Here is an 18,172-nt window from a genome sequence, read left to right as displayed (position 1 = left end):
CTGGCATTTTTGGAAGTTCCAGTGAGAAAAACAGAGACAAACATACTGGAAAAATACAAGATCTATTCAAAAATAAGGCATTATATTCGTGGGTCAACAAGATCATCCCTCTCTGATCTTAAAATTTATTTATGCTTGGAGTCAGACTATGGTATCACGAAAACAAAACAGTATTTGAAAAGCTACTTTCTTAAAAATCATGTGAATGATTTAACTGCTTAAGAATTTCCTCCTTTGAGATGCCTGAACAACAGAAATAATTACAGCTATAAAATCTGACATCCAAAGACTATTTTACTATACTTATCTGCTTCCAGTGAACTACACACAATAGAATACATGTTTAGAAGAATAAAATTAAGTCAAAAGAAACCAACAATTTACCAGCAATCATCTGTAAAATCTCAGAAACCTGTCATAAATTATTGTGATGCTTCCACTCGTGGAAGGGATGTATTTCAGATACTCTGCTGTCAGACTGCAAACAGCGGAGCTGTCCTACAGCAAGCGGCATGATACACCAGACCCAGGGAAGAAGACAGGGAACTACAGAGAGAAACTGCATGTCAACTGAAGTGATGTCAAATACAGATGCAGAAATAAATTAAAGGAGTCTGTGCTGGGTCCAGAAATGAACTCAGTTCCAGGGAAGGAGCTGGCATAGTGCCCGGACAGAAAGGAGAGGAAACACTTTGAGAAAGTCTACACTGAAAACACGTCAAGCTCCGGGCACCCAAGGACTGCTTTACTCTCAAAAGATTCACTAATGGAGAAGCAGGCTGTGGACCTGAGTTTTCATCCTTCTCCCTTCTTTGAGACCATTTCATTAGAGATTTTTCTATAAAGCTTTAAACAATTAGGACATAATTCCTCGCCCTGCAGTTCTCTGACCTGAACACAGGCCCTAACCACTGTCCGTATTCCGACGGGACCCTGGCATCGTCCCCCTGCCTCCCTCTCTTCCTTCTCCAGCAGACTCTGAAGAGAAGTAAGAAGTGGGTAACAATGCCAAGGGAGGGGGAGCCACGGGGGACAGAAAGGCCAGGTCACAGCAGCAGAGCTTCAGGGTCACCGTGCATCCCGCAGGTGTCTGGGAGACTGCGAGGAAAGAATTACCTGTTCTGTTTGTCTCTGGAATTCACATCCGCCCCTCTGTCGATCAGCAGCTGACATATGGCTGGCCTACACATCTGAGTAGCCAGAACAAGTGGTGTCCGCCCATCCTAAGCAACAAGAACAGTAAGACGGCATTAGGACAGCAAAGTTCCCAAACACAACAGTCAGAATACACGGTGGAAATAAGAGAAGACACGAGCTGACGTACCACGTCTTTGGCATGCACCGAGGCCCCGTGGTCACACAGCAGCTGTATGCTGGAAGGGCAGTCCGCCATAGCTTTGAGGGACAAAGGAGAGCGATAAACAGTGAGCACCTGCTGGCAACACGTGGGGTCTCGCTAGGTCCATTAAGACCTGAATTCTCCAGGCCCTAAGTACCAAGCTTCACATCCTTCACTCTCAGTTTAGCATCATAAGCAACGACTTTCTATCTGGAAATGGATTAGACAAGAATATTTTGTAAATTTTATATGATTTATTAGGACCAAGGAATATTGTCATCCTTGCAGAAGAGAATATACTGCTGTTCTAAGGGTAAACATGGTAATGGAAATCAAACTTAAATTTCCTATTTATAGTATATTTTTAGATATGGCTATGACTGACTGGATCCTTGATGTGTTAGCTCAGTTTTTTTTAAAGAATCAAAATTTTTTTAACAGAAGAGCCACAGTAAATAGAGTATGACTCATACAATTCGTATTTACTTTTCAAAGCAGAGACTGCAGGGTCCTCCTTAAATGACACAAAAAGCATGGTCGTTCTGCTAAAAATAATATTATAAAATTACATAATGCTTCTTCTCTGACCTCCTAGAATTCATATTTGTATCGGGAAAATTTGTTAAACTCATAAAATAGGATTGTGTTTATACACCCCATGAATTTTTTTTCTAACTTTTATGAGTTGATAAATTATATGAGTTTTATGAGTTGATAGATTATCTGCACAAAAAGTACTAAGTCAGTGTTCTTTTTTTATGAAATTCAATAAAATAAAACCAAACATATATTAAAATGTAAATTTTTCAGTTCTAATGTCTTTAATCCAGCAAGTCTTTTATATAAAATACATAATCAATCATAAAAAAAGATAAACTGAAACTGAATACATTAGTTTAGGAATTATAAAATTAACAACAATTCAGGCCCAATTAAAAATAATAAAAAATGTAAAGCATAACAAATTCCAGAGTCATGCAAGTTGAACAAGCAAAGTCAGCACTAAAGGTGCTATGATGGACAGTGCCAAGGGTTCACCCTTCCTCCCGTGGCAACAAAACGGCCCTGGGCACAGGGCGGCTCGCAGAAGCCACCGTCCCAGCCGCCTCTGCTTGCAGGCGTAGCCACATGAGCTAGATCACGCCAGTGGAATTTGAAGGAGGGATGCGTGCTACCTTCTGAGTCTGGAACTTTAAAAGGTGGTTATACCTTCCTCCGTAATCTTTCCCCTTCCTGTTAGCAACAGAACAGGTGCCTGCCGTCAGCTTTAGCCTTAGAGATGAGGACACCCAGGCAATGACAGGACTGCAAGACGGAAAAAGTCTGGGTCCCTGAGTCACTGTACGGAGCGGAGGCACAAGGCAACTGGATCGTCAGGACTATGTCATGAAAGAAATACATTCTGTGTGTGGGTGTTTTTTTTTTTTTAAAGCCAGTGTCATTTTATTTTGGCCTTATCCCTAAACAAGACAAAAGCTGCTATCAGAGGAGCCGGGTGCCACTGTAACAGACACCTAAATTACACAGCACTGGTTTAGTGGCTGGGGACTAGGTGATGAGTAAGCATATTTCAGGCTAGAAACCTTGTGATGCTTCTCATGCTGTGGGAAAGCATTTAACAGATCTGCCATTTGTGCTGGTTTACAAGGCGTCCTGTGAGATGGGAAGAGTTCAGTTCACGAATGACCCGAAGCCACAGGCCAGCCTATACCACTCGACAACAAGCAGCTGACACGTGAGCTCTTTATCACATCAGCTCGTCTTCACTTTAACCTCCCCTGTACACCTGCTAAACAGATCTAAGATTTCAATGGGTTAGGCTGTACCAGTTTTAAAAACAGGGATAATAAAACCTATACTATACAGAAAATTACACATATTCGATGTATGCATTTTGATGAAACTGACATATGCAGACACTGTAATGCCATCCCCACAATCAAGGTTCTAAATACACACATCACTTGCACAAATTTCCTTGTGCTTTTTTGTGTGTATGTGTGTTTTGTTTGGGATTTGTTTTTTGTTTCTTGTGTTTTTTTTGGTAAGAATACTTACCAAAGTATTCGGCCCTCTTAATATATTTTAAAGTACATAATACCCTATCATAAATTGTGTGCAAGACATTTATATTAAACAATAATTACATATATATATTTTTGTATAATAATTTTTGTATAATTTTTTTGTACAATAATTTTTGTATAATAATTGTATCTCAATAAGCATAAAAAATAAAAGGGAAAATAACTGGAGAAAGCTGCACACTGATGAGGTAAACATTTTCAAATGCATTAGATGTAAAAATGGATTGCACTTAGGTTACAAAATAGAATCATTATCTTTCAGAGATACAAACTGAACTGTTCATGGATAAAACTAGATGATGTCCTAGATCTGGCTGACAATATGCCAGCAGAGGAGAAGGGGTGGGGGCACACACAAGCCACAGCTGATCGTATGTTGACAACTTTGGGTGAATGGCATAAGGTGTTTTAATATAATATGCTAATTTTGTTTTAAATTTTCCATCATAAAAATTTTAAATAATTTTAAAGCAATTACTAATAAGGTTGGATTAATTAAAAAGACAACTACGAAATGGTGGTAGAACAGAAATATCATGACCCGTATTCATGCTTCATCAAGCAGCAAAATCATTTTTAAACGTCCATCAAGCACAATAAATCAGTGCTACAGAAATGAACTGTATTTTTTACAATTTTAAATTTAATTTGTAACTTTGTTTCGATGATTCCTTAACTATACAAGCTTGATACATGTATTATATATGAATCTGGGTTTATGTTTTTATTTTTTAGTCATGTAATTATTATGTTTTTAATTATTTAAGTAGCAATACAAAATTATCATTAAAATATAAAATAAAAGTAAAACTATAGGAAAGTCACAGGGATCACTGTGAGGCTCAAATGATAATGTATGTAAAAATGCTTTGCAAATAATACCACTCTATACAAAAACACAAGGAAAAACACATTGTGTGAGTGACTAAACTACCATAAAAGTACATGAAATTGGAAGAAAATCAAGGAATAAAAGTCTGAAGGAAATGTGAAGTGCAACACATTTCTAACAGAGACCCCTCTAACACTACCACAGATAGTCTACGTACAGGAAAGGAAAGGGTAGTGTTTTTTCCTTTTCTTTGAATTTCTAGTTAACTAGGAATTTGAGCCTTAGAAGAGTCTGGCCAGGGGCCAGACTATCTTATATTGCAAAAATCCTTAACTATCTAATTTTTTTCTAAGCATTTTCTTTGAGACACCTAAAGAATAATGTAGATACATTCTGATAGACAGTATGATTAATAAAGTCCACAAAAATACTAGTACAAATCTCTTTTAAAACAGAGCACACCACAGTGATATGCAATTCCGCACTGATGCCTCTAGATCAAAAAAGCCTCGCCACGTTGAGTTAAGAAGCCACTACACGCCAGGAGCTGTCCGTGACTAGTTACCACCACCCCCGCCGTAGCGTTAACTCCATCCTGCATCTGGGAAAACGAGGCTCAGACGTGTTGAAGAGGTCAATACAGTTTTCAAGGAAAAGTCTTTCTCCTTCCCGTCTCTCCCAGCAGTTCCCAAACGCACGGCACTCACAGCTCCCTGAGAACAGGATCACGGCTTTCGCACCTCTGGATTTTCAGCATCTAGCAAACTGGCCTGAAATAATGGCTGAATGAATCTTTCTAAGCTGTACAATCTAACAAATTTCAAATCTGAGTAAGCAAAGAGTTCAAAACATTTTGTCTCTCCATGAATTATACAAATCTATGCATGTTAAAACTCTGACATAATTTAAATGCCTAGCCATTTTAACGGAGGCTCGTCTATGCCCAAGTGAACCCTTGGCTCACCTGCGTCATGAAGCGCGGTTCTTCCTTGCAGGTCGACGTGTTCAGTGGGGCAATTGTACTGTTAAAACATGGGAATTTAGTGATGTAGGAAAGGTTCATTTTCAAATTAAATATTGAGACTCTAATGAACAGCTGTTATTTAATCTTAAAATATTCCATTTATCAAAGACACCAAAGACTACTAGACAAGTCATAAATATTTTGACACGCAACAAACATAACAACACTATACTGTAAATTTAACAGTATTCCACCAAACAGGAAGACACATGGCACACTACAACAGTGTGGGGTAGAGGAACTATGTTATTGTTTGGGTTTTTTTTTTTCCAGCAAGAGTTCAAGTTTGAACAATTGAATCAGAAAAAACAAACGAGCTCTATTGTGAAACTCGGTGGCAAACATGCTTAATGAAGTGTGTGATAGGTCCTTTAACTGAAAACTTTTTTTTAGGTTTTTAATTCACTTTTATTTGTATTTTTCAATTTAAGAGAAGAATGACTCCCAAGATTCTAATCCAAATAGTTACATAAACAACATTATTTCCAGGCTGACTTTTAGAAGAACATTTTAATTTGCTTCTGTAAATATTTGCGAATACAATGTAATTGTATGGTATCTGTTAGGTCTGTTCAGAGATAGTTACTGGAAAACATTTAAGATTAAAGGGTCAAGTAGTAATAGGGACTTAATAATACAGCAGATGGCAGCTTCTACCACTTTCTTAGTATTAGGAAAGAACTCGACTGTGGCAGACAGAAGGCACATCAACAGAAACAGTGTTTGGAAGGGACAGGAAAGTTAGTTTTGCCCTTCTCCCCACATGAATGCGCACGCGCGCGCGCGCACACACACACACACACACACACCCACACCCACACACACTGCAGTCCTCTGCGGCTCTGGAAAACTTAATTTAGCCCACTAGCTCATAGAATTCTGGTTGCCTGATTACAAGTTGGACTAACGCTGGGATTATGTACCCTAAATTACTGATGTTTATATAGAGATATACAGATCCTATGCTGCATCACTTCATCTCAAGTCATACACCAGACAGCAGAAAGTTCCAATCTCCAGCCAGGGTCAACAGGAAGGTCAAGTCTTTGCTGTTTATTTTTAATACACTGAGTTATGCAATTCACTTCCCTCAGAGTTTTTGCTATTTATTGTTCACATTCTTTCAGAAGTGATGGAAAAAGTATCATGTAAGCTAACAATCAAAGCGAGTCTACTATTGTCATTCATCTCAAATTCCAAAAACATATTGAAAACACATCTCTTATTTTCAGTCAAAATAATAAAGCTGCAGTATTAACCACTTTCGTTACCTGCAGAAGTTTCTGCAGACACAACGCGTGCCCGTACTTTGCAGCCAGGTGGAGCGCGTTCCTCCCTGTAAAAGAAACCATTTTAACCGTGGGATGAGAGGCGTTTTCTTCACAACTGAACTTCCCATGCAAGTATGACTCATTTTCCCAAAATGAGCTGACAGAACACTTCGTTTGTAGGCGCGCTCTAAGTTTCTAAGACAGTTCACCTAGCTTCAGATTTTTATGAGAGATAATACACACACCAAGACAGTGAGAGTGGAAAGAAAAATTAAACGTACAAGCTCATTAAAGAGCAAGAATGCTCTTATTTACCACTGAGTCTCCAACACCTGGAACAGTGTCTGAGACAGAATAAGTAATTGAACACCAGCATATGAAAGGAGGGAGGGGAAGAGAAAGAAAAGAAAGGAATGGGGGTGGGAGGGAGAGAAAGCTAGATTTCACGTAACATTTCCAAACAGGCAGCGTGGCTACTAAGACGGAGAAAGGCCAGAGGGGTGAGTCAAAGAAAGGGTATTCTCCAAGTGGTTTTTATGCTTCAACTAAAATTCAAAGTTTACTAAGAGAGTCTGTCTCTGAAAACCAGACAACTTGTTCAAACACGTGTACTAAATAAAATATGCAAATTTAAAGGAAATGCCGAGGTGAGCGGAGTTACCAGATAATCCAAAAGGTTAACGCTGAATAGCGACAAAGGTAATGTGCACAGAACATTTTGCCTCCAAACACTATTTCTCCTAATCGTACTTCTATACATACATGTCTCCTGGATGGTGAAAAATATTAGGGTTTCACCAGACTATTCCAGCTTCCAGTCTTCAATGCTCTCAATTTCCCTCTAACTTCATAAACTTCTTAAAATATAATTGGACTCCACAATTAGACCCTTCTGCTAGAAAAGAAGTAACTGATGTTCTGTTCATCCTGGATGAAGAAATAAATTGACTTTCAACCCTCATTCGGTTTTAGATGTGTTTAGATATGTGAATGAGTTTTCCTGAGGCTAATCACTTCTGTGCAGCTAACAGGTTCTAGAACAAAAAGCAGTGACTCCGGACCTTTGAACAGGTACAGACACAGCATGCTCAGCCCTTCCTGAACATCCTCTAATCACAAACAAGTCAGACGTAATGGTTTCAAATTTCACTCTGCTGCTGCTCATGGGCAAACGTCCTAGAAACACTTCACATCGTGAAAAGTGACCGGATGACGGGCACTAACACAGAAGTGAGAGGGGCCACTGAGTGGGCGGTGGGAACACAGTGGTGGCAGTCCCTGGCGTTCACCCAAGTGCCGCAGAGACCTGGTCACAGAAGAACGCCAGGCGAGGGCTAGGGACACACCAAACCCAGCCACCTGAGACAGAGCAGCACGAAATCATGGAAACGTCACATCTAAAGCATGGCCCCGTGAATCACACCGAAGGCGCGTACTTGGCAAGACCTGGGTCACGAATATCTCAAAACTGCATTAATTTGAAATGTGGCTGTTTTCAGTTCACTCTGGTATTGCTAGCAAGGAAAGCAGTTAAGATAAAAGACGTAAAGGTTTTGTAATCAAATTTTTACCAGATACTCACATCTGGATTATAACAGACAATGTAACAGCAAATGAGACACGGTCCTTGTCCTTGGGAAAGGGACTCAGACAACTAACATAATTAAACAAATCAAATAAAAATATGACTAAACAGCAAAACAAAAGACAAGATGTGAAGCAGGTGCGTGGGAGCGCAGGGTATGAAATGATGACTGCTGAGCTGGGGAAGCGTCTGAGCTTCAGATGCACTAAAGGAGGGGGGTCAACAGTCACTCAGACTGGCCACTAGGCAAGGCTGTCCAGCGCAGAAGAACACAGACAAAAATGCGGAAGACACTTGTTTGAACTGGAATCAGCACAATAAATAAGTCTTATGAGTTCAGAAAGGGCATGGTTAGTCCAAAATTTCTAAAAATACATGTTCTTCTACATCAATGGAAAACATATATATATATGTAATAAACAGCTTTTTGTTCATTCAAAGGTGGCAGATAAATTGAGTCTGGTCTTCAGTCAAGAATCTGACACACCTTTAGGTAAAGATTTCCCTCACTAACTCATTTGTCATCTGCCTCCCTCTCCTGCCCTTCCACTTCTAAACACAATGATGATTAACTAGTAACGTATTTATTTGTCCATACGTGAAGTCACAGAATAAACCATTAAAGTCGTTAAGGAAATCCTCTGCTCTAGCTCAGCTCCCACACTTGACTGATGAAGAAAGGAGAAATGCAGAGAGATGAGCTGCCGAGAGCCCCAGAGAACTGAGGAGGACCACCCAGAGGGACAGGAAACTGGTACGTTTCCAGAAGAAGCGCAAAGGCTGTCTTCAAATACAGAAAAGTTGGCCTTGTGAGGTGCAGGCTTGCGCTGCAAGACATCAGAAGGCAGGGGTGGGGATGACTAAGCCTAAGCAGAAGGTCTGGTCATCAGAGACAGACTCAAACTGCAGCAGAAGCCGTTTTTTTCAGTACTGCTGGCCAGACACAGAGCAGGTCTCCCCCGGGCACACTGACTGCGACTCGGGCACCGAAGGACCCGGGCAAGTTACTGAGCAGCTCAGCGCCCCGCAGCCTCGTGGCTGGGCGGGAGGATGCAGTGAGTCAGGACGGGTACAGCGCTCGGCAGAGCAGCGACACGCGTGTTCCACAAGGGGCACTGTGGGGGATACTGTTCTTGGTACGAGGCAGTGAGTTCCCCATCACAAAACACGTCCAAGCAAAGGCTGAGTGACCTCGTGACAGCGAGGACGCATACACTGAAGAGTGTAGGGTGCAAATGGCCCCTGAAGGTTCTCCAACATCTGAGCTTCTCGGGTTTGGAAACACCGTGGAGACCAGCCTGGACTTCAGGGCCCCACTGCCCACCGGTTCAGGCGTCTTTTCTCCTGCAACCCTGTGCTTGCCGTCTCCCCTACAATGGTGCTCACGAAGGACTCCCCCCCACCGATCAGGTCTGATTAAGAGCACCAGCTGGGGACCACGCCTGCCCCCTCTGCTCCGTGCCTATGCGGAGGCGAGCATACCTGCGGTGTCGCTGGTTGTGATGTCAACTCCATGAATGAGGATGGCATTCAGACACTCGAGATTTCCCTTTGAGGCCACAACATGAAAGCTAAACAAACAGAAAGGTGTCAGTGAGCTACAACCCTAGAGAAGGCGGTGACGAGGCTGACGGTGCTCCTGCGCCCAAGGGGAGGGGCAGGCAGGCAGTGGGCCCCTGGCTCTCCAAGAGGCAGCGACTCTGCCCCGCTTTGCAGCGGCAAAGGGCCGCACCCAGGAGAGGCCAGCGGGAAGAAAACGGGTCCTTGCAGGGACCACGGCCGGGCCTCAAAGACTTCATTTTTGAAGCTAGATAAGAGTTCAAGAAGCATGGGTTACTTCTGTCTTACATTTCAAAATAAAAAACTAAAAAAAGTCATTCAAAATAAAACTTTTTATAATTACAGAGAACATATTTGTGATATGTCCTATATTTGACTAAATATAAAATGCTTTAGTTAAGAAATACAGCTTGTGTGAGTAACATAAGTAACTCAAGTAACAAAAGGAAAACGTCCCTACGACTCCCACAAGGAACTCTGCGTCCTCCAGAGAGAACCTCGAAGGCTCACGCTGCTCAGGCAGTTCACAGTTCCTCAGATTACACCAGATTTTCCTAACTCTGACCATTAACACAATCTCACTCAAAACTGAATCTTAGATCAGAAAAATCTCAACAAAAACTCAAGCTAACATTCATTCAGAACACACAAAGCACGATGGCCAGAACTGAAGAAATAAGGTTTCACTGAAGATTCTCATCCCAGAGGAGATCCTTCACCTTTTAATATCTTGGTGTTTAGGGAAAAAGAAATAAGAAAAACAGTTACTTTTCACTATTTATACTATAAGCCCTACAAACAGCGTGAAATTTAGTAAAAATAGAAGCAAGACTCAAAACAGCCAACGTCCCTGTGGCTGTCAAACTGCCCACCTGACAGACCTGAAAGAGTGTTAAGAACTGAAGCGTCGCCAGCTTTACCGCTCTCATGGACACCAGGGCTTCAGGTCACACCTGGCTGCTTTCACTGTCCTTACACATCTAAGCATTCGAAGGCAGTGACCTACATCAAACGTTAACTGTTCACTTCCTAACATTCATTTCTATATTTAGTATCCAGTTTCCAGTTATAATATTCTAAAAAAAAAAATTCACGTAAGTGTAAGACTGAGGAATTTTAGGAAATGAGACTTCTCTCCCCTGACTTGGGAAGGCTTCCCAGGTAAGGCTTTCCCGGCTGTGCTCACAGAGAGCCGTAACAGAATCTAGATGCACCCTCTAACCCAGCGGCTCCCCATCCTCAACAGGAAGGAAAACGAAGACTGGGGAGGCGTGGGAGGAAGGACACCCGGTTCACAAGCACACGGACAGGCCAGGCGTCCTCCTCAGGAACACAGCGGCCGGAGGGCAGGGTCCCCACCCGTGTCTCCCCAGCCACACTGGTCATTCTGCCTCCCTAATGCCTCAGATGTTCTCACTGAAATTAATTACCCAATTCTAAAAGTGGACTGGGGGTCAAGAGGAAAAGGCAGTGTAATTTACAGAACTCTTCCAAGACGGAAAGCTTGGGTTCACATTCCAGCTCCGCGGCTTTTAATGGGCCAGGACCACGTTGTTGCACCTCTGTGAACTTTCCCCTGCTTCCGTTAGACAGCCACTGGGAGGACCAAACGTGAAAGGAGTGTAAAACAGCTGATAAATGAAAAATGTGCCAGATTAAATGCACCAGATAACCATGGACGGATCGCCACGGGCCCAAACAGCTAGGCCCCTGGGTAGTATTTCAATAGTCTCTCTCGCACTTAGAAATCTTTCAGACTGAGAACAATGAATAGTCCAAAATGTCTGAAGGCCATGTTTGAAAGATTTTATCGTGTGGGATTTGATAAAGACTTTTTAAATTGAACGTTGACAGCCACAGTTCACAAAGTTCACTTGTACCCCAAGGGTCGACCCAAACTCCCTGCAGGGAACTAGCAGCAGTAATACTTACGCAGACCTGCCTTCCACGTCTAGTTTGCCCGGACTGACGCCCTTTCTAGCCAGGATTGAGGACACCTTTTCTACATCTCCTCTTTCTGCTGCTTTCATCAATCGGTCATCATACTTGTTCCAATCTGCCGCCTGCTACAAAAAGGAAAACAAGTAAGCATGGCGTGCTGTGCACACTGTATTAGTAAGACTTTCTAAAGAAGGAAAAGGGAGACGAAGGGAAAGCTGCACTGCATACATAACTCATCACTCAGGCTCCAGCAACATCCCAAATTCCTTCCTCCTGCTGTGCTAACTTCACAAAAAGAATCTTTCCAAAACACATGATATATAAGAAGTAATTTAAATTACACTTTAGAGAAAAAGGATGTTTCTCACGTTCTCCCCTGTTTTCTTTGCCTTCAGAGCAAGGAATGAAAATTAGTAAGTGTTGAACACCTACCCTGTGTCAGGCATAAATTACTCAAACAACCCTAATAAACTAGAATTATCATCCCCATGTAACAGATGAGGAAAGTCAAGGCTCAAGGGACATTAAATGACTTAAGCGGCCCAATCATGATCTCCACAATCAGTGTGCTGTTCTCCTGTTCCCTAACTCACATTGTCAGGTTTGGCTCTGGTTATCTATCTCCCAAGACCCTTAGATGCAAAGGAATTCTGTATACGTTTTAAGAACCTCTACCACTTGTTTAAAAGGTACTGTTGGAAATATAATTACGGAGGCAAATTACATACACATACGCTCAACAGAAAAAGCAATCCATTATGCTTATGGTTTAAAATAACAAGAAACTCCTACTGAAGAAAACAAACAGACAAAAAGACTGAAGTATTAACTACTTCAAAATCCGAAAACTATAGGATTACAGGTGACTTTCATTTTCTTTCTTCCTTACATTCAAAGCAATTTTTTAAAATAGGAGGATGTATCAAGTGATATATATTCTAATTGTATCAAGGTTCTCTTTAGCTTTGATTGGAGAAAAAATATTCAAGACACCCTGAAGCCAGTAAATTCAACCTTCTCTTAGTAAGTAGAAATGTAGAAGCCAGAACTACAATATGCATTATTTAAACATGAGGTTTTAGCCTTTTAAAACACCACACAGTAAATTTACTGCTGAATTCTGCGATGAGAACAGTATTATTTCTAGAACTAAAAAGATGTACGTATTTTCCACTGAACTTACAAAGCAATTCCTATGTCCACAAATACCGTAACAAATCTCCAGCAGGAGAGACGAATCACCTGAGTCACTGTTTGTTAGTCTAAACGTTTGGTCAGTGTGATTATTTTATATTTACTATCTCCTCCAAGCCAAAAAAAAAAAAAGAAAAAAGAAAAAGCAGACAATTTTCCATCTAAATAAATAATGTATTCATTAAATACCTGAAGTGAAAAACATGAAAACTGAATATGGAAGAAGATAAATGCATTAAAATTTTAACCCACCCCTGAGTGTAACATTTCAATGGAATCTGGTTCAAGTACCTACCCCGTCTTCAGGACTGTTGTCTCTACTCAAATTTGGAAATGAACCCACTTCCTCCTAACTTTAAAAGTTCAAACTACCAACTGTGAATAGTGACTAGCCCAGCTTATTGGCTCTAAGTCTAAAACGCATTTGAGGCATCCTCTTTCTTCAGCTTTAAAGCAGAACATCAGTTCACTGTCTCTAAGCCGGGGAGTGCTGGGAGACTAGGCTTTGTGCTTTCAAATGCCTAAGGGATTAAGTCATGTTTAGCACACAAATATTTGCTCTAAATTGATTGGTTTACCCTTGTAGTCAGAACAATCTCAGCTCTACTCCCAGGTAAACTCACTGGTGGAGAAAGGAGCTACTTAAAACACTAAAACAATTGTAAACCCCAAAGCTGGGCTCTTCAAAAGATGATTACGTGAGAGTAAAGTCCCGTACTGTCCTGTGATTTTCAGTTCTACTCCACCAAGCACCGTTTTCCATTTTGGTCCACTGTCAGTTAACAGAAACACTGCTCAATTACTAACATTCTATTATGTGCGTTTTAAACCCAGAAGAAGAAACAAGAACTTTTTTTTCCAACACTAACCCCAATGTGCTAATCGTATAAAGCAGAGAGGCCGTGACACGGCAAAGAAACCAGCATCAGCAGAGCGGCAGTCACTCCAAAGGCACACAGGTCAGAGCCGGCGCGCCCCCCGCGCCGCGGCCGCAGGGCACCTACTCTGTTCCGAGGAGCGCACGACAACCAGCAGCTCATCGTGGGCAGGGCTGGGCCTCCGGGCGCGGACAGCGGGCGGCTTCGGGCTCGGGCCGGGGCTCACACAGCGCGCCCCCGGGGCGGCGCTGCCCGCGCCCCCGGCCCCATGCCGGCCTACTCTTGGCTCGCGGCGCCAACCGGGTTTCCTTCGTCTTCGGGACCCTTCTGCGCCCGCATAACGCTCGCAACTGACCCTCCTCGCTGCGCGGCACGGAGTGCGAGCAGCCCCGAACCAGGGCCGGAGCTCCTCCTACCCGCTGCTCTCCGAGCCAGCCGCCTCTCAGGGCCGTCCCTCCTCGGGGACCCCGCCGGAAGCCCGAACGGCTCCCCGCGCCCTGCCCCGCAAGCCTGCGGCGCAGCCCCGCGTCTGCGCCCGCCGGCCGCCCGCCGGACCCCCCCCCCCGCCGCCGGCCCCCCCCCCGGCCCCCCGGCCGCCCGCAGCAGCGGGGCCGCGCCCCCCGCCGGGTCTATTTCGGAGTCCATAGGGCCTGACAGCTGAGTGACGGGTGGGGAGGAGCAGCTAAGAATACACTGGAGCGCGTGCCTCTCCTCTGAGTAATGAACGTCAGGCCGCGAGGGCAAGGTGGCTCCAACGTACTGTCAAACACGCTCATTAGGTCAAAGCAGCTCGCCTGACCTCGCGACAGTATTAACAGACCAATGTGGTTATTTCACAAAGCAGTGTTCAAAACCAGTTTCAGTCCTAGGATCGTCTATCATGAAGTTGTAATAACCTTGATAAAGAGAATATAAAATTCTATCTTGAGCAAATGTGTCACACTTAATTTAAAGAAACATACACACAGAGTAACACTTCCAAATTTTCTGTTTTCCTTGTACCCCCGTCAGTCTCTGCATACAACCAGGTTTCAGTTTACAACTGCTGCCAGCCTGTCTCCTCACATGCTAAATGAGAAGAGCCAGAGGCACTGCCAAGACGTTAAATAGACTGCATCGTGATGAACACTTCTCAGCAAACTTTAAATTTAACTCAGTACTCTTAACTTCCAAGTTTAGCACCCCGCCTGATACAACAAGCAAATATTTTATCAATGGAAAATCAAGTTACCTGAATTCAGGGATTTAAACAAAAACAAATAAATTGATTTAATACTAAAGGACACAAATACATATTAATCACTGAGGCTGACTGTAAGTAAAACTCCATTTGGGGACGAAGCTGACAACCTCTCCACATTCTCCATGATGTTTAATGTGCTTGAACAAACACCTCTTACGTTACCAAGGACAGTGACAAATGTCTGCAAGCTCCAGGCTGTTTTTTTACCTTCTAGTTCCCACAGCAGCATGAGAGTAATTCACATTCCCTCCGAAAAAAAAAAAAAAAAGATTCTGGAGAATTGTTTCATGGGATGCGAGACCTCCCAACACAAGTGTTTACAGGATGGAGGCAACCGCTATACAGTACATTCTGCTGCCAGTTAAACACTCTGCTACGAATTCCATCAAGGAACCCACTTCCTACTATTTAAATTCAAAATATTGGGCACATATTCTAACTTTAAAATATATGAGACCATGTACCATGATGTATTATTTTTAGAAACAATGATTTTTCCCCCCAAATCACATTAGACATCACAATGGACTCCTGGCTGGGCCCAGAAACTCCGCCCACTCCATTAACCCTTACTCCGAGGAAGCGTGGAATAGAACTCAGGCCCTGCCCTTTGGTTAACAAAGCAAGCACATTCTTTCTAGAAATAGGACAGCAAAGGCAAAGGAAGTAAAAAGAAAGGGGGAAATCTGCAGTGAGTAATAAAAGCCATATATGGAGCTGTCTGCTAACTCGGGCTCTTCCGTGCCCTCCTGTACGCGGATATCCTGAGCCTCCCCAGCCTCTGTGACTTGGTCTCTGGTTCCCACTCTCACTCCCTCCTTCCCAGTTACTTCCCAAGAACTCTAAGCAAATTCCCGCCTCTGCTGTCCCCTGTGTGAGGGCCTTCCCTCACCTGCATTCGGTTCTTCTTAACTGTCACTTCCCCAGAGGGCTTCTCAAACCTCTGTATCTCAACAGCACCAGCCCCATCCTATCCCGCCACTCTTTACCTCGCTGCCAGGTTCTGCTGTTCTTCGTAATGCGTATCAGTATCTGCCATTATATCACATGTTTCCCTGTGGATTAGCTTCCTGCTTGTGCCTGGTGTTCACTTTAAAACAATCAGATGGGCAGACTGAATCCCAGAGCACCTTAACAAGATTATACACCATGACCAAATAGGGTTTATTAGTGGAATGCAAGGATGAAAATCGATCAATATACTGCACTACACAATTAAGGACAAAAATCACATGATCATTTCAAATGATGTAAAAAAAATTAGATAAGATTTAAAATCTTTTATGATAAAAACACTCAATAAACTGGAAACAGAAGGCATTACCTCAACATAATAATGGTCATATACGAAAAGCGCATAGCTAACCTCATATCCAATGGTGAAAATCTGCCTCTAAGATCAGGAGCAAGACAAGGATGCCCACTCTCATTACTTCTACTCAACACAGAGTCTTAGCCAGAACAATCAGACAAGAAGACAAATAAAAGGCATTCAAAATGGAAAGGAAGAAGTAAAGTAACTGTTTGCAGATGACATGATCTTACATGCAAAAGACTCTAAAAATTCCACAAGAAAAAAAACCTGTTAGAGCCAATAAATTAGTTTAGCACAGTTACAGGACACAAAAATCAACACACAATGATCAATTGTGTTTCCATACACACAACAATGGACAATCCAGAAACGAACTTAAGAAAACAATTCCACTTACAGTAGCATTAAAAATGATACCTAACCAAGAAAGTAAGAGGCTCGTACACCAAAAACTGTAAAGAAACCAAAGACACAGACAAACGGAAACCACAGACTGGAACCTTACTACCGGTAAATGTCGATGCCACGCTCACAGCAGTCTGCAGAGTCAGCCCAATCTCTAACAAAATTCCAGCGCATGTTTTGCAGAAATAGAAAAATTCACCCTAAAAGGCATACTGAATTTCCAGAGAACCCAAACAGCCAAATAACCTTGAAAAGGAGAAACAAACCTCGAAGTCTCACCCTCCTGACTTCAAAAGACTGAAGCTGCAGCAGTCAAAGCAGCACGGCACTGGCGTAAAGGCAGACATGCAGCTCAGCGGAACACAGCAAAGCACCCAGAAGTAAACTCTCACACAGATGGCCTAGCAATCGTCAACAAAAGCGCCACGGCCACTCGTGGCGAAATGAGTCTCCCCAACAAACAGTGCCGAGGAAGCCGGACACCAAGTGCAAAAGAATGAAGACGGGCCCCTTCCTTGTAACAGAGACAACGATTAATTCAAAGTGATTAAAGACCTAAACTTGACGTCCAACTAGAAAGTCTCAAAAGAAAACACAGAGGAAAAGGTTCGTGACTTCGGATTTAACAATTATTTCTCAGCTTTATGACGCCAAAAGCATAGGCAGCAAGGGCAAAAATAGACAAATGGGACTGTATCAAACTTAAAAGCTTCTGAAGATCAAAGGAAACAAACAACAGAGCGAAAAGCTAACCTAAAGAAAGAGAAAATGTTTCCAAATCATGTATCTGATAAAGGGCTAATATGCAGAGTATATAAAGAACTGTAACTCAATCAGGAAGAAATAGATAACCTAATTAAAAAAGGGGCAAAGGAACTGAAAATACATTTCCCCAAAGATGATACACAAATGACCACTGAACATACAAAAAGCTGCCCAGCACCATTAATCATTAGAGAAATGCAAATCAAAATCATAATAAGATACCGCTTCACATTCACTAGGATGGCTCCTATCAACAAAAGCAGAAAATACGAAGTGTTGACAAGGATGAGGGGAAAGCGGAACCCTTGTGCACTGCTGGTGGGAACGAAAGACGGTGCACCCCTACAGAAAACAGGATGGAGTTTTCTCGAAAAATTAAAACTGGAACTACCATACAATCCAGCAACCCCTCTTCCAGGTATATATCTGACTTAGATCCTAAAGAGGTATTTGCACACCCATGTTCACTGCAGCATTGTTCACAATAGCCAAGAGGTGGAAGCAACCCAAATGTCCACTGACGGACGAATGGGTAAGCAAGCTGCGGTGTATACACGCAGCGGAATACGACTCCCCCAGAAAGAGGAAGGAGATTCTGTCACATGCTACACCTGGATGATCCCGTGGACATTATGTTAAGTGAGACATACCCCAGTCCCCAAAAGACACATGCTGTGCGATTCCACTGATATGAGGGATCTAAAGCAGTCAAATTCATAGCAACAAAATGCAA

The 18,172-nt window shown here is 42.6% G+C and overlaps 1 protein-coding gene across 10 annotated transcripts in view; it reads right to left on the bottom strand.

The window, feature by feature from the left end:
- The window catches only part of UACA (uveal autoantigen with coiled-coil domains and ankyrin repeats), a 70,080-nt gene that overhangs the window by 21,092 nt on the left and 30,816 nt on the right, over nt 1-18,172 (bottom strand). For 4 of the 10 annotated variants that reach the window (XM_072951132.1, XM_072951138.1, XM_072951135.1 and 1 more), the window contains exons 2-7: nt 11,631-11,764; nt 9,621-9,709; nt 6,554-6,618; nt 5,223-5,280; nt 1,325-1,395; nt 1,117-1,223 (exon numbers count right to left, since the gene is read on the bottom strand). In XM_072951132.1, coding sequence (XP_072807233.1) covers nt 1,117-1,223; nt 1,325-1,395; nt 5,223-5,280; nt 6,554-6,618; nt 9,621-9,709; nt 11,631-11,764 — 524 coding nt within the window. Of the gene's footprint in view, nt 1-1,116; nt 1,224-1,324; nt 1,396-5,222; nt 5,281-6,553; nt 6,619-9,620; nt 9,710-11,630; nt 11,765-13,702; nt 13,719-13,837; nt 14,191-18,172 lie in introns of those variants that run through there. The other 6 variants (XM_072951130.1, XM_072951136.1, XM_072951133.1 and 3 more) reach the window with 5 other exon arrangements.

The sequence above is a fragment of the Vicugna pacos genome, chromosome 27 (genome assembly GCF_048564905.1).
Source record: "Vicugna pacos chromosome 27, VicPac4, whole genome shotgun sequence".
Classification (NCBI taxonomy): Eukaryota; Metazoa; Chordata; class Mammalia; order Artiodactyla; family Camelidae; genus Vicugna; species Vicugna pacos.
The sequence above is the reverse complement of the archived record's forward strand: the minus strand, read 5'-3'. Positions and strand labels throughout refer to the sequence as shown.